The following is a 26,592-nucleotide window of genomic DNA, read 5'->3' on the forward strand; positions in this document are numbered from 1 at the left end:
TTATTTTATAAGTTTTAAAACACAGCAACATTCAAACCTTCATAGATGTCCTCAGAAAGTACTGCAATCTCAAATAAAATGCCAAATGTACTACACAGCATGTTGACAAAACAAAAAGTACTTCTTTGATTAATGAATGAAGCATAAAAATACAGAAATTATTATTAATTTTAAGTCTTGCAGAGGAGCTTTGCAGTGCAATGGCGCCCCCGTGTGGTGCAATGTGATCACTGCAAATAAATGCAGCCGTTAAAATGAGCGTGAGGAAAATAAATAAAATAAATAAATAAACAAATGTAAACAAGTGCTCCACTTTGTCCTCAGTGAAGAGAAATGTCCACAGTTATATTTTCTAAATTGCTGCTTCAGGTTTAGTCCATGCTCTTCCCTATTGTGTCATTTGCTCATCTTAAAATTAAAATGTCTTAATCACAACAGTATACAAAATAGGACTGAAGATGTGCAGCCTGCAAACACTCCTATATCCTTATATTACATTACATTACATTATATTAGATTTTTATGTAATGGATACTTTTACTTTTAATACTTAATTTTACATTTTCAATGCAGGACTGTTACTTGTAAGAGTATTTTACAGTGTACTTTTACTTAAGTAAATGTATAGCATACTTCTTCCAGGTCCGTTCTGAATGGAAGTGACTCGTGAACATGCAAATCTGTAAAACACACACTTTATTTTAAAGTACAGTGAATTTCCAGCACAGAGCTTTTATTTTGAAGTGACATATCTGTTTACTCCTGCATTACAGTTAATTTCTTCTCAGTCAAAATGTTAACATTTCAAGAAATAAAATTGAATATGTGGTAATATCTCCAATGCATGTGACTTTAACTCATAACTAAAGAGAAACCTAAACTCTGTGGGACCAGCTGGGAACCACTAAATATTTAATGTAACTGTAGAAGACGTCCTAACTGCATAGACAGACACTTGCTGGTGTAAAAAAAAACAAAAAAAGTCTAAATTTTCAAGGTGACAATGAGTAATTGTCTTTTTTATTGATACAGAATTCGATTAAAACACGTGGCTTTAATAATTGATCTCGATTCACATTGTAAAGCATAAATAAACCGGTTTGCGTGGTTATCGATCACATCGGTGCTTGATCAGCGGTGCGGTTCATGAACATTTTCATAACAAGAAATAAAAACCCAACGAGCTCCACACTTCTGCTACCAGGGAGAACAGTCTTGTATTTTGCGTGTTATGCATAATATGGCATAAGCAACTATTACAGTACTTAAAAACAGTTGTTATACTAACGTGGTACAAATCTACGAGTTTTCGGGAAGGTGAAACTCTTTTCTAAAACCTCTGGGTGACGCAGTGTCTTGATTGTTCCCCGGCCGTCCCAAAACAGCTCTGTCCTTTATTATTCCCGACACAGCTCCCTGTGGTCCGATCAGGTTTCCACTTTCCCAAAAGTGCCGTCAGGAGGTCGGTAGTGTTTGGGGAAGGCTTTGAGCTGCAGAGAGTTAAACGCGTACTTCCGGCACCCGACGTTTTTCACGGTGTTTTCTCGTCTGCAGCCCTCGCTGAGGAGACACAATGAGGACATGGATGAGGACAATTAACAGAAATGTTTGGTGATGTCTCATGCAATTTTTTTTTATCCCTAACTACAAAATTATACTTACTCTGCTGAGGTTTTTTTCTCCAAAAATGAGAATCAACAAATGTGCTAAATTAAAGGAGTACTTCATTAACCAAATGACCGCCTGTATGTCAGTGACTCACCCCTGTTGTGTTGAATATGTCGAAGAAAACTTTGTTTTTCTCACATAACTCAATGAAAACAATGAATTCAAAAACTGGGACTATTCTAAGTGAACTGAAGTTATAGGAGTCCACATTTAAGAAGGGCAAAATTATATCCAAACATCTGTTTACAAACCCTCAAACAACTCAGGCAATATAATCCAAGTCTTATTTATCCAGTTGTTTGCTCAGTGCTTCACAAACAGACATATTCTTGAACTAAACGGAAAAATTAATCTATCAAAGACCTTTTCCATCGACAAAAACAGCTGCTGCTCTTCCAGCTGGTTTGTTTGTGTTATTGTTTGACTTTTAGGGTCCGGTACCGTTCACACAAGAGCCTCGAAGTCAGTACTGATACCCAATGGTACCTTTTTCCCAGTATTTTTTTCTTGATTTAACTGAATTATTAATTAATTTATTTACTTTTTGTTGTTTAAGTAGAGTAGTCATGTAACTACTACTGACACCTGAATATTTTACAAAAAATAAATAAATAAAAATAAAAAATAAATCCACAAGGGAGACAAATTTGCCTTTTTCAAGGGCATATATAGCAAACTGTACTATTTTTTTATTTAATGAGATCTTTTTTTATCTTTTTTTTAAATTTAAAGAGCTTTTCCCTATACTTTTTCTGGAACACCAAAACATACACTTTTAGATTATTTTTTATTAGTTTTTTTTGTATATATATATTATATAATGTTTAACCTTTCACAAAGGGCTGTCTGTTTGGGAACTACTGAGCATTCGACTGGATAAATGAGACTTGGATTATGTTGCACAACTTCCGTCAGAGTTTGTAAATGTCAAACATGAATCGCAATGACTTCAGTTCGTGGAAGAATTGTCTCTTTTTTGTTTTTTTTTATTCACCGTTGAGGCATAAAGTATTCTTCAAGGATTTAACGTAATGTGGGAAATGGAAATGATAAAAATGCCCTAAGAACAAATGAATGACCTTATTTTTTTGTTTAGAAATGAGCAGCAGAAGAACAATCATTACTGAGGTTGTTACAACTTCAACTGATCACCAGCAAAGACTCGAGACTGGATCAGAAAAACGGCGCAAAGAAATAAAAAAAACATGCAACATCATTCACACACACACACACACACACACACACACACAAACATGGAAGAAAAGAAGAAAAGAGAAAAAAACACACTTAAACTAAGTTAAGGAAAAAGATTTTTCTGATATGCAAAGAGCGGATTAAGAAATCACAAAATCTCGTCAGAGTCTGGTTTCTTTCTGCAGGTGGAGGCAGAAAACGTTTATTACAGCAGGTGTGTGGCGTTCAGGGACACACTTTTTTGGGTTTGTGGTACATTTAGAGCAACACGGGACGCAGCGAGGCTCAAGCTTTGGGACGTTTAACTGCTACTGAGTGTTGGAGGAAAAGCACTGACTGCAAAATGTGGAAATAAACACAAATAAAGACACTTCAGCGTCAAAGATTTCGTGTCGTGTGATTGACCGGGGATCTGTCTCGGGAGGGATTTCACTTCACCCGAAAAGCCAACATGAATCAGCATCGATTAAAATATTCCCAAACAATATTTCCTCGACGCACTTTTCTGTGCAGACCAACAAAAAAAAATAAAATAAAAACATACATTTTTTAAAAATAAAATTTGAATCTGTTGTTTTGGTAAATACTGAAGGAAAACTTTCTTTTCTTTCTTTTTTAAATTTGCATTTCAAGAAATAACATGTCATAGTAACACTGGCCTTCTGCTCAAAATCGAAAAAAAAAAAAATAAAAAAAATCATTTTCACATGACAATTTATGGTCTCAAATTATGATGCTAGTATCGCAATTATTTAAATTTACATTTAAATTTTAGTTAATCAGCACTTCCAGGATGTCGTGATCCCAAAACTTAACTCATATTCAACCTGTGCAGCCTTTGCAATTTTGTCAAATCACTGCAAAGCTTCTGCAAAGTTCAACGATCATCGTAGTTTCTTGTGAGCCATGAAATCAGGAATTTTAAGCTGCAACAACTGAATCTTTTAAAAAAGGAAATGCAAAATCCTGAAGGACCGATAACATTGTTCACAGAACGGCTTAAAAGTGCAAACTGTTATTATTTCAACACTTTAGCATAATTACACTAAGTGTCGTGAAAAACAAACAAATATAATTCTGCATATTATACCAAGACATACTGATATAAAGTGACGGCATGACAGTTTTGGCACAAGCATAATAATAATATAAGACAATATATCGCAAACATTTTAGGCAACACATAAATACAATTTATGTACAGCGATACAAATATATTCTCTGATATATCTGGATTCTAAGAATAATTTAAAAATAAAATAAAAAAAGCAGAACTGAGATGTAATTCTTTGACATGAATGATATAATGATTTTTTAATAAATATTTTTAGGAAGTACTTTAGTATAATTATATGTTTTAATATGGGAAATTAATAATAAGTGTATCATTAATTAAAAATATTACTTTATTTTAAAAGGAAATTTAATAAATTTTCCATAAAACAATGTCCCTGCTGCTTGGCAATTATATAATTATATATTTGTGTACAGATGCATTTATATATTCATTTTTTATTATTTTAAATAAAGTCTATAACTTCTGTCTCACAGAGGTAGTTCTAAACTGGAGCAAACAAATACACATATTTCCTGAAATAAATTATAAAAAAAAAATAATAAAAAGGAAGTAAATATTAAATAATAAGTTCAAGTTTAAAAATTTGTTGCTTTTAATGCTGAGGAAAACAAAAAAAAAAATCCAAAATGAAATAAAGGTATACTGTGCAGGATTTTTTGGTTACTGTTTGTATTGCCTTGCTATATTTGCTATTTTTTTTGGCACTGTGTCATTTTTGTAGCCTCCTATTGGTACGTCCTAAACGCGTCAAAATAAGAAGAAAATCAGAAAAATACAGGCAGAGTTTCTGCAGATAAATAAACCCAAACGCACTGAGAGAGGGTCATAAGTGATGACTGATACTTTTGGATGAGTCTATGCATTGTTTTTTAATGAAATCCTGCAAAATATACCTTTAAATAAAGAGCACAACACATTCAGAAGCATTTGTGTAGAGCTACTCTAATACTAAACTAATAATACTCTAATATAATACAATAATACTCTAATATTACACTAATGAAAAACAGCCATTACTGTTTGTCAGACCACATGGATCGTTGTATTCTGTGTTCAGGGGTCATGAGAGCACGTTAAACTCCCAAAGGAGGATATTTTTGGGGCTGATCTATTTCCTTACTGGTCGATGATAATGAGACGAAGCCTGGACGCTCCGGGGACGAGACAGACGCTGTCGTTTTTCTTCACGAGCAAAGTTATTGATTTTAACAATGCAGGTTTTCAAAGTGTAACACAACGTGGAGGACTCCTGGAGTCTTATCTTATTTGTTGAGGACATTTTTATCACTTTTACTTCCTAAATATTATTTTTCTATAATCGAAACAGAACTTGTCGCACAGCAACATTTAAAAAAATGTATCTTTGATTTTCATATATTCGGGTCAAAATATGTGTTGTAGAACATAAGTATTGTTTTCCACAACAGTACAACCACATAAATTATTAGCTGTGGGGTACGTGACATCAGAAAATAAAGACTTTCAATTAAAGTGCATGATTTGTAAGCAAAAGCATATTGAAATGTATTAATTTTTTAACCAAAAATGCCCAAAATGTGCTGTTTAGTTGCAGTAAAAGCCAGATTATTTTCCAGTGAAGTCTCCTTTACTTTGGCTCAATATATCAGAGGAGTATACAGCATCACAAAATAATATACTTTCTAAGAAGCTCTATGAAAAGTGCATGATTTGTAAGCAAAAGCATCTTGGACTCTTTTTCGTAAGAAAGCATAAACAATTTAGCAATTTAACAGAGATAGTCATTTTTAAAAAGTGCCAAATATCTGCTGCCCAGTTGCAGAAAAACACTATTTCCAGGAAAGTGTCTTGAAAAATCCTAAAAACCTTTGATTTTTTATAAGTGCATGATTTAGAGGCAAAAGTATCTTGATTTTTTTCCTTTCTTTAAACAAAAAAAAGGAGTTTTGGTGAGATTATAGCTCAATGTGTTTGTCATTTTTTAACCAAAAAAATGACAAAAATCTGCTGATTAGTAGCAGAAAAAGCTTGATTATTTCCCAGTAAAGTGTCTTGAAAAATATGCAAAACCTTTGAAATTCATACTTGGGCCTAAAATATCAATTCAGGTGAAACAGCATTAATGTGGTCGTCAATAATTATCATTTTCCACAACACAAATAAATAGTTTTTGGGTATACAACATCCCTACACAACATAAAAAAGTGCATGATTTTTTAGCATAAGCCTATCCAGCTTTTCTTTTCCTTCAAACGACTAAAACAGTTTGGAGTTTTGGTGAGATGAAAGCTCAAAGAGTTAGTACTTTATCAACCAAAAGTGCCCAAAATCTGCTGGTTAGTCGCAGAAAAAAATCTTGATAATTAAATTCTCAAAACAAGACAAACGTAACTCATATTTCTGCGTCCTTTTCTCTCACTTTCAGGACACGTACACTCACATAGAGTCAGACTGCATTCAGAAAAAGACATCACATCTTTTCTGTCTTAATTTTGCAAACACAGATCCTCCAAACCTGAATTCACCCGTTTAAAAACGCACTAAAGCATTTGGCACAAGCATAAATACATTCCTCATTCGTTCATCCTGCAGCTCCACTACAAATAAAATCTGTCACATAAATCGACTCTATAAAGCTAATTTTAACAGTTGCAGTCCGTACGGTTTGTTTAAACTGGTGCACATAAATGCTCTAAAGTGTGTAGAAACTACAGCACTACGCTGCATAATCGAACCCCTGAATATCGTATCATCGATACATTCCAACATCAGCCAATTTACAAACTGCATCCTTGAGAAAAAAAAAGATTCAACTCCGTCAATTGGCGAGACGGAGCCGATCGTCGCTGCGTCGGTGTGAAAAGCTGCAGAGCAGATGCGGGTCGAGTCTCTTGCGGCACACTGGGGCCGATTTAAGTGTGTGAAAAGTGCCTTCGCCCAAAGTAAAACGCTCGATCTCACAAAGTGAAAAGTTTAAAAGCACTGAGGAAATCAAACATGCTTTTTCAAAATGAACTGAACACAAAAGTCACACTTCAACCGGACTCGAATGGCTCAAGGGCATCCAGACAGTGGTGGAGGAAGTATTCAGGTCTTTGTATTCAGTTAAAGTACTAATACCACACTGTGAAAATATTCTGTTAAAAGTCAAATTTAAGAAAAAGTTGCTGCATGAGGCCTGTTGTGTTTTCAGAAATACTGGGACACATGAACACAGGATTTGCAAAGAAAATGTGCCAAAAAACACAAATTATTCAGGCTGTGCCCAAAAGTCTGACGCTTCATTCACAACCTTCATAACATTCAAATTCTTCTTATTCAGTACAGCTCTATCAGTCACAGCCTCCACAGAACTTAGTCTACTTTTCTGTCCATGAAAGCTGAATATTTGCTTTATTGTTACTTTGGTTTTGCAGTTACAGTGAAATGAGCCGCACACCCACACAGATGTTTTCACTTCTGGTTAATTAGACATGAACACACCAACGCGGTCCTGAGGAGAGGACGCAGAATCAGCCGGAACGAGCAAATCACCTTAACTCACGTAAACCGGCAGTCTGAAAAGAATTTTAACTTTTAGGGACATTTTTATGCGTTTTTCATTCTTCATTTTCTTTACAATTTTGTTTGTGTTCATGCATAACTTGCACTGTATTATTTCCGGGTGTCATTCTGGGCTTTTGCCTTGGAATTTGTCATTTTTACTATTTTCGACCTGATGAAGTCTTTTTATTTCCTTAACCACATTTTGCATATGGAGAAAATAGATGCTATTTTCATGAGGTGCACTGTCACGATCAATGCTGCTGCAAATCACCGACATATTTCAGGCTGCGATCATCCCAAATAAATAAATAAATACATTCATTTTTAAAAAAAAGGAAAACAAATCTACTTTTCACATAGTATTTTGCAAATAATTCAATCAGGTTTTTTTTCATCTAAAAACATAGTGACATCATGACAAAAAATGGAATTTAAGGGTTATGAAAGTGGAAAATAATACTAATGTTTTTAAAGCTCGATTTTGAAAAGCACATTTTGTGTGCAGAGCGATACGAGTGTGGGTGATATTAAACACACAAATGAATAAAGCAGCGCAAAAACTTTATATTTGTGTGTTTATGCACCGAAGTTTTCTCCAAATTGGACCTTTTATGATCATCTTAGTCTGGTTGAAGTGTTTACATGAGTCCAGTTCATTTATCCTGAAGAAAAAACACGCCTATAAAACTATTTTTTTACACACTTTAGTCCTAAATGAACCCACTATCCTCTGATATGGGTAAAAAGACAATCAGCCGAATAGATGGACTCATTTTTAACCCAAATGAGACTAAAGTCTGCATGTAAAGCTGCATGTAAACAGAGCCACAGCTGACTCAGATCTGCTGGAAAGTGCACAGGCTGAAGTAGAAGCAAAACACCTTCTACGGTCTAGAAAAGCAGGAAGACCAAAACAAAGAAAACGAGCAAATACTGCCAGAAAATAAGAACATATAAGCCAGAGTGCGCTTCATTAACTTGGCACCAAATAAAAGCTCCTCCAATGTAGCACACGGAAGACGATGATGAGCTGGACATGTCGCACAAATAAATTAAGATAAATAGATTTCCTTTAGCTACTATCAACAATAACTCTTTCCTGAAAGCAAATATTTTATATATAATCTGCATTTTTTTATACATATTCACAACTCAGGTGTCCGGCATGTTTGTTTTTCCATTTAGTTGTCAGTGAGAGTGGAGAATAAGGCAGAGCAGCTCACCGACACTCACAAAAATCACGAATCTGTCCACTGGAGGGCGCTATAGACTGCAAATGTATGCATGTGTATGTGCACATTTTTTCTGTTTGTGGACGGATTTAAAGATGTTTAAAAGATCATCACAGCTGTTTTATAGCTGAAACCGTGTTCACACAAAGCCTGCTGAATTTGCTCTGTTTGGAAAAATTTAGTTTTTAAACCCTTTGAAACCTGAGCAATTTGGCTTGGTTTCTTTCAAAAACTCAACAAGAAATGTCACAAAAAATATAATAAATAAATAAATAAATCTGACAAAATTCCCTGAAATTTACTAAAACAAATAAGTTAAAGACAAAAAGTGAAAATCGAGAAAAAAAGGTTTTTTTTTTTCTGTAGCCTAATTTTAAAAACATTTTAATTTTCTACTGATTCTCTCTCTTTTAAAACTACTTTTCGGGTCATTTTGTGTCACATTTTTCTAATTTGCAGGACATTTCATGCTGATTTTTTCCCATATTTTTGAAAAAAAAAATGTGTCTCCCGTCTGTAAGGTTTTAAATATTTGAGATGTCAATGTCAATCTAGACTTCAAAGGGTTAAATAACTGCGTTCAGGGTGGATGAATATGGAAAGTGTTATGTTTTAGTCTGCTGCTTGATAACGAGCTCATCATCTGAATCAGTTGTGTCGATGCAGAAGAAGAAAATGTGCAGGATAAGAGCTGCTCCAGTGGAGGGGGAGAGTATCTGCGTTCTGCAGCTTCATGTCCTCTTAATATGACACATAAACCTTTAGACATGTCTTATGTCCTCATGTTATACTACTTTAAAACCTGCACCCTTAACGACAGTTTTTGCTTTTATTTTTAGACACTGACTAAGTTTACATGCACACAAATTTTCCACTTTTATTCTGAATATGACAATATTATGATTTGATACCGCTCATGTTAACAGTATATTCTGTTTCAGTTATGGGAATTAATTATTTAGGTATCAGGAGTATTTTAATTTAATTTTTTACATATATACAGCCAACTTGGAATATGTGTCTCTGCTGTTTTTTACTGCAGTTTGCAACACACAGCCTCACACTTGCCTGTTTACTATCACGTCTGTGTGTTGTAGACAAACCTACTTAAAAAACAGTTTGCAAGACTTTGGGGTAGATATGCATGTCCAAAAGAGGAGCACGCAATTGAGGCAAAAATGAGAAACTTTTTTTTTAAAACATTATGAGGGATATTACCAGGTTTTTGGATATGCAGTGTTGCAATGACGACCTTTTAAAGAAGGCAGTTGGAAGAGTGAAAATGGGGAGCTGAATGAGTCCACCCCCAGAGGAAATCTTTGAAAAAATACTATTTTGTCACAAAGAAGCAAAAACCGCTTTCCATATTGTGTTTGGGTACGTTAATGAGAGTATGCACAGCTGCATGTAACTGGTAGTATTACTAGAATACTTATTTTCAACAGCCATGTAAATAGCTCAGTTAAAAAAGTCTTTTCGAAAATATTTTGTGCATGTAAACATAGTTAGTGATGCAGTATTAAAATCGCACGGGATGGGCTCTTAAAAGATTACCATGTTTTTACAACTTGTCAGTGTTTTTCTGACTCAAGGTGGTTGTATATCTATAAAGTTAAAAAATACCGGAAATTAACAGTATGGCACTATATAGATATATAAGAGCTTCATGAAAAATCCTGATCGTTTCTACTATTTGGGAAAGCCTGAGAGCTGCAACGATTAGTCAATAAATCGATGGAAAAAACATTGATTGCTAACTACTTTGATCACTACATAATTGTTTTAGTAATTTACATTAGCCATGTAAACTGCATTCAAACTGCATTTTAAACCTCCATCTCCAATCGTACGTTTGCAATTTCAACTGCGAATATGTTCCTTCCAACATTAGTTTACATTAAGCACACAGGGTCCTGCGAACAGAGATTCTCTATAATATAATAATATAATAATTTTTTAAATAAGTTTTCAGATTCAGCAGGCTCAGTGTGAACATCGAGTGCGATCTGATCAAAAACTAAACCCCAACGTTTGTGTTGAAACTTTTCCAGGCTTGGCGACCTCGTGCAGTTTTGAAGCTTGAAAAAAAAAGTAAAAACAAACAGGAAGAGTCCAAAACTAAACAAAATAAGAGGTGGATTTTGCCGTTGATAAATGGGTCGTCAGTTGTGTAAAGCCCTTCGTCAGGGTGGCACAGTGTGCATGAATTACACACACACACACACACACACTCACAGGACAGTGGCACAGTTTCAGAAACACCCTCGGGAGTCAGTGTGGATTATTCCCACCCCCTCCTCATATAATCGTCACTCCAAACAGAGAGAGAGCAGCTCAGACGTTCAGCTGCAGCGGAGTTTGGCCAGGAAATAAGCCACGCTGAGGAAGATCCACACCACCAGGAGGTTTGGGCTGAGGGCCAGCAGCGGCAGCGAGTACAGGAGGCTGGGGTCCAGCCGGAAGTCACGCACCGGCAGCAAGCCGCTCAGGTTCTTCTGGATCACCCCCTCCCTCGTGCCAATTCTGCCGAGTCACGGGGAGGCGGGAGGAAGAGGAGGAGGTGTGGAGCAGCAAAAGAGGATGAAGGAAAAGGAGGTTTGAAGGAGAAAATAAAAAGGGGAAAGATGAAAAGGAATGACGGCAATTAGGGGGAGAAAGAGGAGGAAATAAAGGTCGCAAGAGGGGAAGGATAGGAAGGAAGCGTGTGTCGCAACAAAATAAAAGATGGCAAATTAACGTGTGATACCGGCGAAAAATCACAATGACAACCGCCGCCACCATGACAGACAGCAGTGTCCATGGCGTGACACAAGAATAACAACACATACAAATCATAAGGCGGTCCCAACAAATGGAAATGAATCAACCAAAACAAAACCAATCCCGCACAAATTTAAAAAACATGAGCCAAAATCATGACGGAGTCAAACACGCAGAGGAAACAGAGAAAAAGAGAAGAGAAAGAGAAAAAAGAGAAAATTAAGAAAGATGTTTCTTTCAGAGGAGGAAAGAAGATAAGAAAAAAAACAGCAATGGCTCTCCATGTTTATGTGTTTTTAAGACATGGGGTGAAGGAGGAGGAGGAGGGAAATACGGCGGGAAAATGTTTTGGTTTCACTTGTGAAAGATGGAAGAAAAACACCCTTTAAATCCAAGAAATGAGGCGGCATTTTGAAGTCATTTAAGCCAGCATGCCGTTAAGAAAAGCTAACAAAGCTAACATGCAGAAAGTACCAGCTGCTTTAACTTCAAAATGTATCTTAAGGGTGAATTCTCCTTTTATTTCATTCATTTGATAAGAGGGAAAAAGGGATGAACGAGGGGAAATCTGAAAAGAAAAGGGCACAATATCTCCAAGCTTTTTCCAACATGCATCACAGCTCAAAACCAGCCCAAACATGAATATATTAAGCTCTTAAAAAAGCTTTTTTCATGCTCGCCGGCTGAATAAAGAAGAAGGCAGAAAAAAGGGAAAGATGTGAGGAGGAGAAAAAGGTGGAGAGATGTCGTATCATGCATGCGAGTATCTGTGCGGCAGTGCAACTTCATTGAGCACAACTATAACGCAGACAGGTGTGGTTACATCCTCTTAACGACAAAATATAACAAAAGTCACATAAAACTTGAACATACAGAGATATTTTGACACAAAGATACAAACACTTGAGTATAAACGTTTGTTTCGGAGAGTTGAAGATGATTTTTGTCCTCTGGAACAAAACCACATTTGTTGTAACACTGTGGATCGATGTCTATAAAATCTTTGTGTGGGAATATAAATTCAGCGTTTGTTTCTTTTGTAATATTTGTTATTTCTGTTAGCAGAGACCTTTAACATGTTTTTGTGAGTTTTTTACAGACATGCTTTTGGGGAATGTGTTGATTCACAAGGGAACACAAGGGGAATTTGTGTTAAATTTTGTATATTTAAATAAATAAATAAATGTTTGCACCCTATTTAATTACCAAAACACATAATGTTTTTTTTTTTTTTTTTTAAATTTGCTGTTTTTACCACAGTTTAAATTTGCACATACTATTTCCTCTATCTCTAAATATTTATCTTTAAAGAAAAACTTTGCCCCAAATGATCAATTATTAACCCTGTGTTACACTGAAATAGTGAAAAAAGTTAATAATAAAATAAAATTAAAAATATATAAATATATATATATATATATATATATATATATATATATATATATATATAGATATATATATTTTGCATGGCGCGCCTGTGAATAAAGAATCCAAAAAGGTAGAAAATTTAATGTAACCCCGTGTAACACTGTATGTGTGAAAGATTTTTTTGTTGTTGTCCCACAATAACACAAACAGATGCAGCGGTAGATCAGCAGCTCCTGTGTTCAGTGAGCTAAATTTACTCTTTTTGTCAATTTTAAATTCACAGGGTGAGTAACTGATGTGCGAGGTGCTCCTTTAATCTGCAATTTTTATTCTTTTTGTTTTAAAATCTGTTTCACTGATGGATGAGTCTCCACTTACATGTATGTTTTCACCATGCTGCGAGCCAAATTTCCCATGCGGAGAAACAACAAAAGCATTTCACTAAAACTCTCTGACTGAACTGCAGCGTAAAAACAAACTAAATCTTTCTTTATGCCACCTAATTTGAAAATGAATGCAGGAAATAAAGGAGTGACGCAGGAGAAAAAAAGGTGACGACAATGGTAGGTCAAGTGATACAAAGAAAGGAAAAATATTCTGCCAGCTTGTTAGCAACTCAGACTCTGAGACAGCTTCACACAAAGGACACACAAGACGAGACAAGACGAATGAAGACGGACAGACAGACGAAACAAACAGACCAACAAGCACCCAACACACACGATCAAAGAGGATCCTTGAATATCAGTTAGGTTCCTCTCCTCTCCAGACCGTTGTCACGAAAAGTTTAATAAATACATTTTAACCTTTTTGACAAGAGTCAGGTGAAGAAAGCAAACAACCGAACGTCTAAATATTCAAGTTTCCCCCTTTTGAGATGAATCAGCAACTCTGTATCAGTTTGTTTCACAGAGGAAGCAGGTGATGGTTTTAAATCGCACATGGGCAAAAACAGACTTTTCTGGTTTGTAAGATTTGAATCAGTTAATATGAAAAAAATACATAATCTTGAGAGAAAAATAACGCATGCTGCAAGATCTAAAGAATCAGAGGGTTTATATAGGAGCCTTATTTGACCTTTAATCTTGCATCTCAAATCTCAAATTTTGCCCGGGTGTGATTTTCAGTCGTGTTCTCATTCAGGCACTGTGAGGAAGTCCTACCTGCGCATGCAGTCGAGGGCCTGCGTGAAGACCTGCGGCGCCATGCCGTGCTCGTGCTGCAGGATCAGGCACTGCTCCAGGGTCACCGACATGGCCGTGCGGTCTTTGGCGCTTTTGCAGCTGGTGAAACGAACTCCGTTCAGCCGGCGGCAGATCTGAGACACATAAGGGAAGAAATGTTTCAGTCGTCAGTTAACTGAGATAGTTGGTGCTCGCTAAAAATAATATGACAGTGTGGATATTTATGCAATTCATCGAGTCAATATCGAGTAATTTATAATATAAACAACAGTTTATATTATAAATAGTCGCCCAAAGTCGCGACGCCCCTGAGGACAGGACGATTCATCAAACATATCAATCTGTTCGACATTATCCAGGAAAACAAAAAAAACAGGGATTTTGATGTAACAGTACTGTAATACTGATTGTTTTTACATATTAGGCATCTAACAAGAGATAAATGATCAATAAACAAAGAGCCACAGGAATTTTTTCATAAAAAAAAAAGAAGGATCTTCGATTCAACACTTAATTAGATTTCATCTTCTTGCATTTAAAACAAAGCAGAAATGTCACCTCGGCTGCCTGCCACAGGATGTCCACGTTTTTGTTTTTCCTGGCGTGGACGTTCTGCCCCAGAAACCTCAGCAGCTCTGGGAGACAAGTCTGAGAACGAGACCTCGGGAGGCCTGAGGGGGGAAGATGGGAAATGTAGGTGAGGGGAGAAAAGAGGCGGGGAAGTAGTTAATTTCTACCACAGAGGAAGGCAAATATTTTGCACAAACAGGAGGAAACAGGCACCCTCCTGGTGTGTTGTTGTTGTTATTGCTGAGCTTTAGTTGACTTCAGTACTCACAGTCTTCAGGCAGGACTTCTTTGAACTGCTCGTAGTATGAATTCAGTCTGGAGAGACTCTCCAAGTTAATGATCTCCTGCAGGGACGTGTCTCCAAACCTGAACAGCACCGACAAACACATTTCTCTCTTACATAACATCGAGAAGCAGCCTGAATCATCCGTCTTGCCAAAACGTCTGTGTAATTGACATCTCAAAACCTCTTCTTCTCTTCTCCCACTCACTCACTTCTCAGCTAGCGTCTGCTGCTCGTTGATGCCGACGTTGAAGTGCACCGGCTGGACCCGCAGCAGCATGCCGCTCTGGATCTCCCGCGGCAACGCGTCGAACATGGTTCCCGGCAGCGGGATGCGGACGTTGAAGCCGTCACGGTTTCCTGTGATGATGGGCAACATGTCGGGGGCGGAGCTGCCGGTGGCCTGGGTCACCTGAAAGTCAAATGATGTGTATAGAAGTGCAGGCAGAGAAATTGTGTCAAAAATATCGATTTTTTGATGCATATCGATCCTGAATATTTCAGTGTTAATACTCATTTTCCACAGTATCAATACGCTGCACTTTCTCTGTCTTATTATTTATGTTTATTAAATTTTTTCTGTTGTTCTCTGCTGAACCAAAGAAAGAAAACTCATTTTCAAGTTTTAGCCTTGTTATATTTATCTTTAAATAAAAATGTAAACTGTGAATGTTTGTTATTTTCGCTCACAAAAAGTCTAATAAAAAATTAAATGACTATCAAAATAACTGTTAAACTTATTTTCTAATGGAACAGCTGTTGCAGCTGTGATAAAAAGTGTGTTATTATATTGCATTTTCAATCTCAACAGAGACGTAAAACAGAGAGGTAAGACAATGACCGATGTTAAAAACTGTCAGTGCAATTTAATGTTGAAATAAAGCAGAATAAACAAGGCAAGAGACTAAATAAGTGCAATAAAAAAAAACAAAGCAGAAGAGTGAAGTAAAACTATAACTACAAGTGGCTTTTTACTTTAGTCCTGCAGCTGCAAGTGTCCTTGTTTGGATTACTGAAGCTTTTATTTTTTAAGCTCACATCTTCCTACCTTAAAAGTGACATTGCGGAGATCCATGATGCCGACGCTCATGTCCTCCAACATGGCGAGCTCCTCTCCTGAGAACACACACACACACACACACACACACACACACACACACACACACACACACACACACACACACACACACACACACGTGGTTAACGGTGATGATCTGACTAATCTATAACTGCTGGAGGTTTAATAGTGAAAAGATGTGTGTGTGTGTGTGTGTGTGTGTGTGTGTACCGTAGGTGCTGAGCAGGGACTCAAACTGAGCCAGCAGGCCGATGGTGTAGAGCTGTCGGAGGAATCCGTTGTCACGGAGACAGTTCCTCAGCTTGATGATGAAGCCGCAGATGAGAGCGGTGAGCTGCAACACACACACACACACACACAAACACACACACACACATCAGCATGAACATCAGTTCAGATAACTAGAGGGGGCTGATTTCAATCGTCTGTAGCTGTTTATAGTCAGTTTGTGTAAAAGCATCAATTACAGCTGATTCATGCAGCCATAAATGGGACAAAACAATTAAAAAATCAAATATTATAAAGTATCATTATTTAAATACTTCACTGTACTAACAGATTATAAACTTTTTTTAATGATAATGTGACTGATTTTAAGGTTTTTAAAAGGTATAAATCCAACAAAGTTTCCATTTTTAAGACTTCAGAGGTCATGTGAGATCAGATTTATTTTACCCCCCTTTAAAGGTATAGTTAGAGTATTTTCGAAGTACAGTTGTACGATGTACTTAACCATACAGTCTGTTTTCTTTCCCTACCCGTCAAATACCGCCACTGGGTCAGTGATTTTGGTGACAGGCATTTTTCGTGACGGTATGGTATATTTACGGATGCAAAGCTGTTACTGATGCAGTCGCGCTGCATATCGCTAAACATATGATGTAAATGAATTCATGTAAATATATTTTGTGATATTACTGCAGCCTTCAGTGAAAACATAAATAACTCCCACTCCAGATTGCTTTATTAACAGAAGGGAAATTCAGTTTGCCTTTAATTTTTATTGCTAAAATAAAGGCAAAACTTGTTTTGAGTATTTTTTTTTACATCTGTAGTTTGTTTTTAAGAAGGAAAAAAGGCAATATTGCTCAGCACTATAATAACTTAATAAAAGGAGCTGGAGAATCCCTGAGGGGCAGGTGGGAGGGGTGTGGATGGGTCCAACAAACCTGGGATTTTCACCCAGGAGCCTGCTTTTTGCTTCCCATATGAATATAGAGCCCAACCACGACATTTTTCTCTAAACTTAACCATACACTTTTGTTGCTTGAGTTTATTTTGGAAAAGACTGTATGCATGTAACGAGGAGAAACTGTGACCGAGCAGTGATTTTTGAAGTTCGGATGAGAATCCACTTAACTATCACTTCAATATCAATGATGTACAAAAACCATGAAACCAAATTCATCAGCATCTTTGTCCTTTTGTTGCAGTCTAAACTGCATCCATTAGTATAATGAAAGATTATTTATTAAATATGATGGCCTCAAGCTTAAATTCTCTGTGACTCAAATCAACATATGGTTCTATGTTTAGACACAGTAAAGCTCGGCTGCTTCTCAGATTATATAAGATGATGCATGTTGCCGGTTTCTGTGCATCCATGCGTGAAGGAGTTCCTGTGTTTACATAACTGGCTGAGGCGATGAAGCAAGTGTTAATGTGTTGTTTTTGTGTTGAAGTAAAGGCGAATAAGATGCTCAGATCATCAACATCAACAAACATCACTGAGCTGAAACTGGTAGAAAAGATTCACACTTTTAACCATATATTGGTTTATTTTATTCTGAGCCAGACAGAAAGCTCTGGATAAAGTGAAAAACTGCAAAGATGTAAATGTGCAGAGTTGCTTATTTAAAAATAAAATTTCAGAAAACTTGTAATAAAAAAAGTAGTGTATGTAATTGATCAACAGAGGAAGTTTCATGGTGACTATTTAACTTGTGGTCTAAAAATGTATAAAAATTCACAATACCTATCTTTATTTATTTATTTTATTTCTAATCATTTTTTCAAAGGCAATTTTCACTAAATGAGTGTTTAAATATTCACATTTCCGATCTGGAAATTAGGGATGTGGCATATTTTATTAATCATGATAATATCAGTATAATTGTTCCAATGTCAAGGAAAATTAATATTGTGACAATGACAGTATTCTGTTTTAGGGTCATATTGCCCGCACCTACTGGAAATATACATAAATTAGTGCCTATTTAATTAGATACTGCATCATGTGTATTTTTAAACATACAATTTCAGAAAACTTGTAATAAAAAAAATAATTGTCTTCATGTTAGTAATCAACTGAGGACGTTTCATGGCGACATCTGTTATTTAAAAGTTTTATCCCATCATTCGGCCGCCGTGTCTTCCCTTTAAGTTGTAAAACTGAAGCTTCAGAGTTCCCTAAAACCTCCACAATAAACCTGCTGCGTAAATATAACTGTTGTTGTGTGCGAGCCAAAACTACAGATCCAAGAGTCTGTAAAAATATCAAGTTGTAAGACAAAACTGGATGAACTCGACTACCTTCCACCTCTTTTTAACGTCGGCTCAAAGAACTAAATCGTCTCCGCAGTGGGAGCGTTCGGGTCTGCAGCTGAAGAAATCCCTTCTTGTTCTGTCTCTTCTATTTTTTCTTCACTTGTTTTGTCTTTTTTTACAAAAGTGTTCAATATTCCTAAAAATACTGCGAAGCCACTGAGCGCTCGACCTTTGCTCACTTCAGTTTTGTTATATTTACAGATTCATGAACTCTTTATCGATTCCTTCGCTGTGAGTCATTTCAGCATGAGCAGGTAAATGCTCGTGTGAATTTGTAAATATCTCATCGCTGTGTGTGCTGTGCGCTGACCGTCTGGCAGAAGACGACGTCGCGGCGGTACTGCAGCGACAGGTCCATGGCTATCGTCGGGGCGCTGTCCTGCATCAGCAGGAACACCATGGACTTTTTGGCCTTGTCGCTCATCATGGCGACGCACTCTGTGAGCGTGGTGAGGAGAGGGTATAACGCCTCGCTCCACTCGCCTGGAAAACACATGCAAACATTAATATTGATAAATACATCAGAAAAGATCGATAAAACACCAACACACTCACCCAAACACAATGCAATCTAACTGTTACTTCAGTTAAAGTGATATTTAGTACAAATAACACCAACACCGAGAGTTAAATTTGAGACAGAAATCAGACAGAACAGAAGCAGCAGGTAAAGCAGAAGCGCTGATAGAGACCAAACTACACGAGCTAAGATCCAGGATATTTGGAAGTTTTGTCGCTACCTTTACAAACTACTTAGTGGTAAAAAACAACTTATTATATTCGGAAGATGCGTTATATTCCTCAACTGAACATTTTCCTTGAACACCACCGGTTACCACTTCTAATAAGTGATTTAAAAAAAAAAAAGAAATTGAAATCTGGTTCAGCAGGAGATCACCAAAAAAGATCAAAACAAAAAAGATAAGTGTACTTAATTATGTCAGACACTTTATTACACTATAAAGCAGTGGTTCCTCACCTTTTTCATAAAAGGGTGCTCTTTTTTATGAGTAAACTGACTGGATATATTTTTGGATATGTATCAGATTACATTCAAAGCATAACAATAACAGTATCGATCACCTGAATTTTAATAGTGAACGCAAGAGTGTAAGTGAAATTATGTCTTAACTGCAGGAAGTTTATGAATGAAAGAACGAATTTGTTGAGTTGAGTTGTTGTAATATTTTTAGGAACTTTTCATATTATTCTCAGTCTGTATTATGTTTTTTTTTTTAACAATCCTACATACCCTATACGCTTTTTTTTTGTTTACAAATTGGTACTTGTTCCATTTGCAATTTCTTGTCACCTTCTACAAATTGACAGACATTTCTTCCAAAGTTTCTCATGACATTTTACCCACATTTTCAAGAGAAATCAAATTAATTTGCTCAGCTTCTGTAGCTTTAAACGCTTGTTAAAAGGCACCTGAACGTAGCACGAAAGAACTGTTGTCAATCCAGCTTCTTAAAAGTTAAGAAAAATGGCATAAAAATTAAGTGGCTTTATATATACAGAAATCAAACAAAAAAAGGAAAGCATCAGTCGTTATAACCTCTGTGTAAAAATAATAATAATTCAATGAGCAAAGTTACTAAAATCAAATCAAATATCAACTGTTGAACCAGAGACTTGGTAAGTTTGTGGAAAAGACGCAGAGAAGCATGGGAGGACAGCAGCTCTTACCTGGGTACGCCTCCTCAGCACCGGGACTTCCATCTGGAAGAGGGGACGGAGGTGCAACATGCATGATTAGCGGGCGCTGCAAGCCACACCGGGCGGCAGAGACACACACAGAAAACACTCCGAACCAGGGTCACAGATCCGCCCAAAACCACTCAGCTCTTATTATAAAGCTCCTGCTGCTGTAATGACTTAAATAAAGCTGCTTTGTTTTGGCTTGTTTTATACTCCATGGCTTCTGTGTGTGTAAAAGAAGATAAAGTAACTAAGTAACATATTCACTGTTATTTTCTCATTGCAGTCACTAAATAATATTTTACCATACTGTTAATTTAATCCTTCATTGTAATCCCAAATTTGCAATAAAAGAAAAAAAATGCAGTTTTTTTTCCTTTTTACTGCTTTAAAATTCCTTTAAATGTTGAAAAATGTGTTGCACCTATTACATTTTTACTAGTAATCAACTTAAAAATGTGTTATAATAATTAATTAGAGTAACAGTACATTCCTTTAAAGCAATTCCTTTAAAATAATGTGAAAATTTTTATGAGTAATCAACTTAAATGTGTGCTCATAAATATGCTACACAATACATATTTACCATAATTATGAAAACAAGTTTTTACATTGAGCACGCGCACAAGTTAATTTGTTCCTGCTAAGTTTTCCACGTTATCTAAAATAAATTAATGTTAATATTATGTATTTTTAATTTCAACATTTCTGAACATGTTTTAAGTTAACTACTCATAAAAATAAAGCTTTGCCGACATTTTTTAAAAGGAATTTTAAAGTGCGTAAACATTTTTTAAATTAGAAAAGCTTCAAGTAATTGAGTAAGAGGGAAAGTTAATTATGTCATGAATGTATGAAAGTTATTTTGTATTCAATTTATTTTTGTAGCAAATGGGAAAAAATATTTCCAGAGTGTATATATATATATATATATATATATATATATAGGTCTGAATTCTATGTGCAACACACCCTCCAACTGCTGGAAGCCCCCAGCTGTGTGCAGCATTGTGAAGTTTGGACAGACATGTGACCCTGGTCCAGTACAACATGTAGAGTAAGCACAAAATCTCCGATTCGACCGCTGGCTGGATGGTCGGCTGCGTTCAGCCACAAAGCAGCACTAACACTGGCAAAGCTGGAGAGTAAAAAGCTGCTTCTAATTTTATAGCTACAGAAAAGCTGCAATATTTTGGACAAACCACAAAGATGACGATAAAGACTGCACACGAAACAAGATGCCTCACACGGGACAATTTTTCTTCCCATAAATAAGGATGAGTAAAAATAAATAGTAAAAATACTTTTTTAAGTAAAGAAAATTGACGGTTAATCAGGAAAACTGACGTGAAAACAAGAGTGAAAGAAGTGAAATGAACGTACGTGATTCTTGTGCGGAGGAGAGGGCGGGCATGGAGGAAGAGGATGGAGGTGGTGATGATGATCGAGGAAGTGATGATGATGATGATGATGATGATGGTAAAGATGGAGTTTCCTCTGATAAACTTCCCGGGTTGATCCAGAAAGCTCGTCTTTTACCTTCACCTTTTTACAGCCGTACACAGTGTTGTTAATTTATACTCATAAATGTTTTAACTTTCAATTAACGCGATTATATTTTAACCTTTAACTTTGATATTACACACACTCATATCGCTCTGCGCACAAAAAGCGCTTTTCAAAATCAAGCTTTTAAAAATATTATAAATGAATAATATTTTCTGCCTTCATTGAGTTTATTTTTTTTAACCAACATCAGTCCGAATCATACATATAAAATTTTCATTTTCAAAATCTTAACCCTTTAAACGCCAGGTTTTTTTCATGATGCCACTATGTTTTTAGACATTAAAAACCCCACAAAAAATGAATTATTTTTAATATACTACATGCTGAGATTTCAATGATTTGCAGAAACATTAACTGTGACGGTGCACCTGGCTGAAATAGCATGTAATTTCGCAATATGCCAAATATGGTTTAAAAAAAGAAGATGTTATCAGGTGGAAAACAGTAAAAATTACAAAGGGAAAAGCCCAGAATGACACCCAGAGATGATACAATGCATGTTTTTATACTTTGATGGCTGTTGGATCAGAAACTGCAGTTTGAATGGGTTTCAATGGTGTATTTTTTGCACTTAACAGTCTGAATCTAACAAATTGTATTTTAGACTTATTGTAGAGATGAGCTGGAAATTCCCAGATTAAACAAAATTAACAGTCTTGCCAAAATGTATGCCATAAGCATGAACACAGCCAAAATTATTAAAAAAAGAAGAATGAAAAGTGCGTAAAAAGCACTTAACTATGCCCAAGGGTTAAATACTAAACTTGTTTGTTAATTGCAATAATTTTATAGGCTACATGCCTGTGAAAACTGGTTTTAGTTCATTTATTGCTGTTTTTAATCACTAACCTTTTTTACTTTTTCAATGTCAACAAGAACAAATATAACTGAAACAAATTAAAAGTGCTGTGCGCAAATAGTAATTATATGTCACATTTCTACCGTAAAATGTAAAAAAAACAAAAGAAAACAGTTTATGTCTGCGTTACCTTTCTTACTGGCGCCTCCCTGCAGGTCAGTCTGGATACTGTCCTGACTGCTGACACTCGGCCTCCGCTCCCTCTGCAGCAGCTTGTCAACGCGCTGGATGATGCACTCCAGAGATTTATCCACATTCACCCAAACCTTCTCCTGAGAGGACGGACACACACACACACACACACACACACACACACACACACACACACACACACACGAGGCGCTGTAATTAATTATTCAGAGCTGCGTAAGAAAAGCTAAAAGGGTTAACAGAGAAATTACAGCAGGGAGGAGAATGGAGCCAGAGGGGAGAACGGATGCAGAAGAAATGAATCACATCAGTATGCAAATCAGGGAGCACGCCACAATTTTGCTTAACAAAGATTTTTATGTAATGTGAGCGAATGTGAGCTCTGACTCCATTATGTAACTAGAAACTCTTATCTCAAGCTGCCTGGGGCAAAACATTAACATTAATTCATATTTACAGCATCCAAGAATGACTCAACCTGCAGTTACAGTTTACAGCCAGGTCTGAGGATCAGAAGATCTCGACAATCAGCACAGTTTCAAGATTAGTGTCATAAATTCAGAAAGTGACCAAATGTCTCCCCTTCAGCTCCTGAAAAATGTGTTTTTTGTTGTTAACTTTTGGATATGAAATGTCATATCAGTACATCCTATTAAACATTTGCGTGAAATTTTGTCTTAATCATCATTATTTTTGAGTTACGGGGCAAACACATGTTTTTGGTTAACCTGCGACCACCAAATTCAGTTCATCATTGAATTGAAGTGAATGTTTATGCCAAATTTGAGGAAATTCCCTTTAAATGTTTTTAAATTGCAAAAGATTTTTTTCAGTGTTTGTAAGTGATGTGCTTTTTTGCGTAGTTTTATGTTGTCTTCTTCTTTGTATCACCTTATATCATGCGCTATCGTGTGTGTTGTTTGTCTTGTGTGTGTTTTTCTTCTTCATGTACAACTTTATATTAAGATGTCATTGTGCTGTGTCTTTGTTCTGACTCACCGAAGGACTGCAGATGCAAATTAGCTCTAAGTAACAATCTGGTATGGTGCATCAAATGATAACATTTATATTTTAAACTGTGCATGGTCCCTTTTAAATAACAATTTTAAAAAATTTATAAAAATTTATAAAATGTAAAAATTCTTATATATATTATTCCTTCTAAGTGGACCCAGCTACAGTATCGTCAGAATGACATTAGAGTTGACAAAATCTGTAACTGATTTTAAAAACAAAAACAAAACAAAATTTGGGTGAATCCTAGCAAACTCAAGAACTCACCCACTCCTCTTCATGCCAGTCGACATGCAGCGAGGATCGGCTGTTGCGGCCGCTCCACTTGGCGAGCAGCGTGTCCTGGTCGTTTCGTAGCACTACTTGTTCTGAGTCGGCGGAGGGAGACGCTTTGGAGGCGATGTACTCGGGCCGTGCTGCGTTCAGGGCCTGGATAGCTGAAGCCAGCAGCTTACAGTCACAAACCGTCACCAACTGTCGAGTCTAAGAGAGACAGGAGAAGGTGTTTATTCATTTTTCATAATTTGATGATGTTAAGAGCTTCTGAATGGTAAGTGGCGTTAATGTAAAATACCTTATCAGCCAGAATAGCGAGCGTCCTCTCCAGTCCGCTGGCAGATCGATCCTTGGCGGCTCTGGAAAGCCTCTCGGCGTAGTAGCTGACCTGAGTCTTCAGTGTGTTGATGTGGGCGATGATCTCTTTGGCTCGGACGATGTCCTGGGGTATGTAGACGATGGACTGCGAGCTGGAGAGGGCGCTGCTGCAGAAAACAAAGACGCCCTGTTTTAGCAGCACGTCTGTGTGCGAGCGTATGCTGACGACACTCTGCTGTGAGTCTTGGAAACGCCATGAAGCCAGAAAGTTACCTCCCTTTTTTGTGTCTTAGAAATACTGTTTTGTTTGTTACATTTGCATGCACATGCCTGTTTCGTAAGTGTAAATTCTGTCTTTTTCAACCTTTTTTCCATGTTTTGTGTAGGTGATGAATGTGAACAGCCATTTTTTAAATTAGTCCAGTATTGAGTGGGAGCGCGAGTGACGAAACAAGCTGCAATGTAACATCTCTGGGCCTGTTTGCACCCTCATTTTCTGTCCACTCAAAGTGTTTGTTTTTGCCACTGACAGGATCAGATTTTTGTTGTAAGTGTCTGACACTTTATGGAAAGGATCCATACAGAGATGCACCTTTTTGTTAGAGAATAAAATCCTTTTTGTTTAGCTAGAAAGTCCCAAAAATGCCATTGCTAAACCCACCCAAATAAGAGGTAATTTTATCATCACATGACAAACTTCATTCAAAGTAAACAGAAACAAAATAAAACTCACAAAATTTGTCTTGATTCATATTTTCACTGTTCCAACAATCACCAGCTCTGATTTGGTTGAAATAAACCCTTAATTCACCCAGTTAGATGTAGAAATACACGCGCTCTATACATGCTAAAATTACTTTATTCAAATGGAGTCTGGTCGGGTTGGCGATGGCATTTTTGGGGCTGTTTCTGGTTAAACAAAAAGGATCTTATTCTCTAACAGAAAGGTTTATTTCTGTAGGAATCCAATAATCTTTTCCATAATGTTGTCAGATACTTAGAATAATAATCTAAGCCTGTCACCTAAAACAACAAAAACAAAAAAAACACTTTTAGTGAACATAAATTGACTGTGCAAACATGCCCCGAGTGCTTAAATCGCAGCTTGTGAACCAATTTTAAACACTGTTGTTCCCATTAGTCACTTGGATACAAAAACATTGGAAAATAGGGTCCAGGTTGAAAAAAACTAAACTTATCCTTCAACAACTGACCTAGAAAAATGCTATAAGTAAACACAAAGACAACATGAAACTGACTTCAGTAAACAGGACTGGGGGTGATACCGTTCATTTCAAAAATTCAGATATATCTTCAATTCTATTAATGCTTAAATGTCAACTTTACATGCATTTCCAGAGTATATAAGTGTTTTTACGAGACGACAGCAATGGCTGAATTCACAAAATGAACGGTATTTGTGTACTGAGTTACATAATATGTGGGTTTCACACACGAGTGAGCCTGTTTTAGGACAACATACATTTTAAACACAACACTGTTAATACAAATCCATCATGTGTCATTATTTGTTGGAGTAAAAATGAGTAAGTCTTGCATCAAGTGTTTGCAAATCACATTAATCAACCCTAAAGCTACTCACCAGTTCATCCACAATTCTTGAAAATAATTAATCTTTGTTATACAATTGAAAGAAACAGTGAAAGTGTGTTTTTTCGTGGTTGCACAAAGCAGTGAGAGGCAAACAGTGTACGAACAAATGGAAACAAGCAAAGCAGTGCAACAACTCACCATTCCTCCTCATATATGCTGATCAATAAAAAGTAACAAAAACAAAATTAAGAGGAAGCCATAGAACTGAATTAATGCAGTAGTTGAAGAAACAATGCATTTTTTTAGATGTAAAAATGATTAAAGGGAAGCCAAATCAAAAGAGATACATCTGTCACAGAAAATAATTTCATATGGATCCAACCTGTTTTAACTGAAACAATATCAGTAAAATGATGAATAAAGCAACAAAAGTGAAAATAATTCAAGAAAAGAGCAGAAATCACTGCGATTAAGGAAAAAAAAAACATGCAAATGTATTTGTTTAAATTTTGATTTTCCAATGAGAAAGTTGTTTCTGAACTTACTGTTTCTTTGCTTCCTCGAACTTCTGGATGAGTTTCCTCAAACCGCTGTTTTTAAATCCCTGGCAGTGAGCCGCCGGTGCTCCGATTGTTATCACATCGTACGTGTGCTCTGGAGGAAG

At 36.4% G+C, this 26,592-nt stretch overlaps 1 protein-coding gene across 6 annotated transcripts in view; it reads right to left on the bottom strand.

The window, feature by feature from the left end:
* Positions 1–712: 712 nt before the first annotated feature.
* Positions 713–26,592, bottom strand: part of LOC121962641 (inositol polyphosphate-4-phosphatase type I A-like) — a 33,838-nt gene continuing 7,958 nt past the window's right edge. Inside the window, exons 11-25 of one of the 6 annotated variants that reach the window (XM_042512864.1) lie at positions 26,474–26,582; positions 26,127–26,144; positions 24,355–24,541; positions 24,048–24,263; positions 22,747–22,888; positions 21,572–21,733; positions 20,177–20,209; positions 18,798–18,970; positions 16,151–16,274; positions 15,911–15,978; positions 15,075–15,274; positions 14,848–14,945; positions 14,568–14,680; positions 13,989–14,143; positions 713–1,560 (exon numbers count right to left, since the gene is read on the bottom strand). In XM_042512864.1, coding sequence (XP_042368798.1) covers positions 1,428–1,560; positions 13,989–14,143; positions 14,568–14,680; positions 14,848–14,945; positions 15,075–15,274; positions 15,911–15,978; positions 16,151–16,274; positions 18,798–18,970; positions 20,177–20,209; positions 21,572–21,733; positions 22,747–22,888; positions 24,048–24,263; positions 24,355–24,541; positions 26,127–26,144; positions 26,474–26,582 — 1,931 coding nt within the window. In that variant the 3' untranslated portion in view covers positions 713–1,427. The remainder of the gene's footprint in view (positions 1,561–13,988; positions 14,144–14,567; positions 14,681–14,847; positions 14,946–15,074; positions 15,275–15,910; positions 15,979–16,150; positions 16,275–18,797; positions 18,971–20,176; positions 20,210–21,571; positions 21,734–22,746; positions 22,889–24,047; positions 24,264–24,354; positions 24,542–26,126; positions 26,145–26,473; positions 26,583–26,592) is intronic. The other 5 variants (XM_042512866.1, XM_042512865.1, XM_042512868.1 and 2 more) reach the window with 5 other exon arrangements.

The sequence above is a fragment of the Plectropomus leopardus genome, chromosome 24 (genome assembly GCF_008729295.1).
Source record: "Plectropomus leopardus isolate mb chromosome 24, YSFRI_Pleo_2.0, whole genome shotgun sequence".
Lineage (NCBI taxonomy): Eukaryota > Metazoa > Chordata > Actinopteri > Perciformes > Serranidae > Plectropomus > Plectropomus leopardus.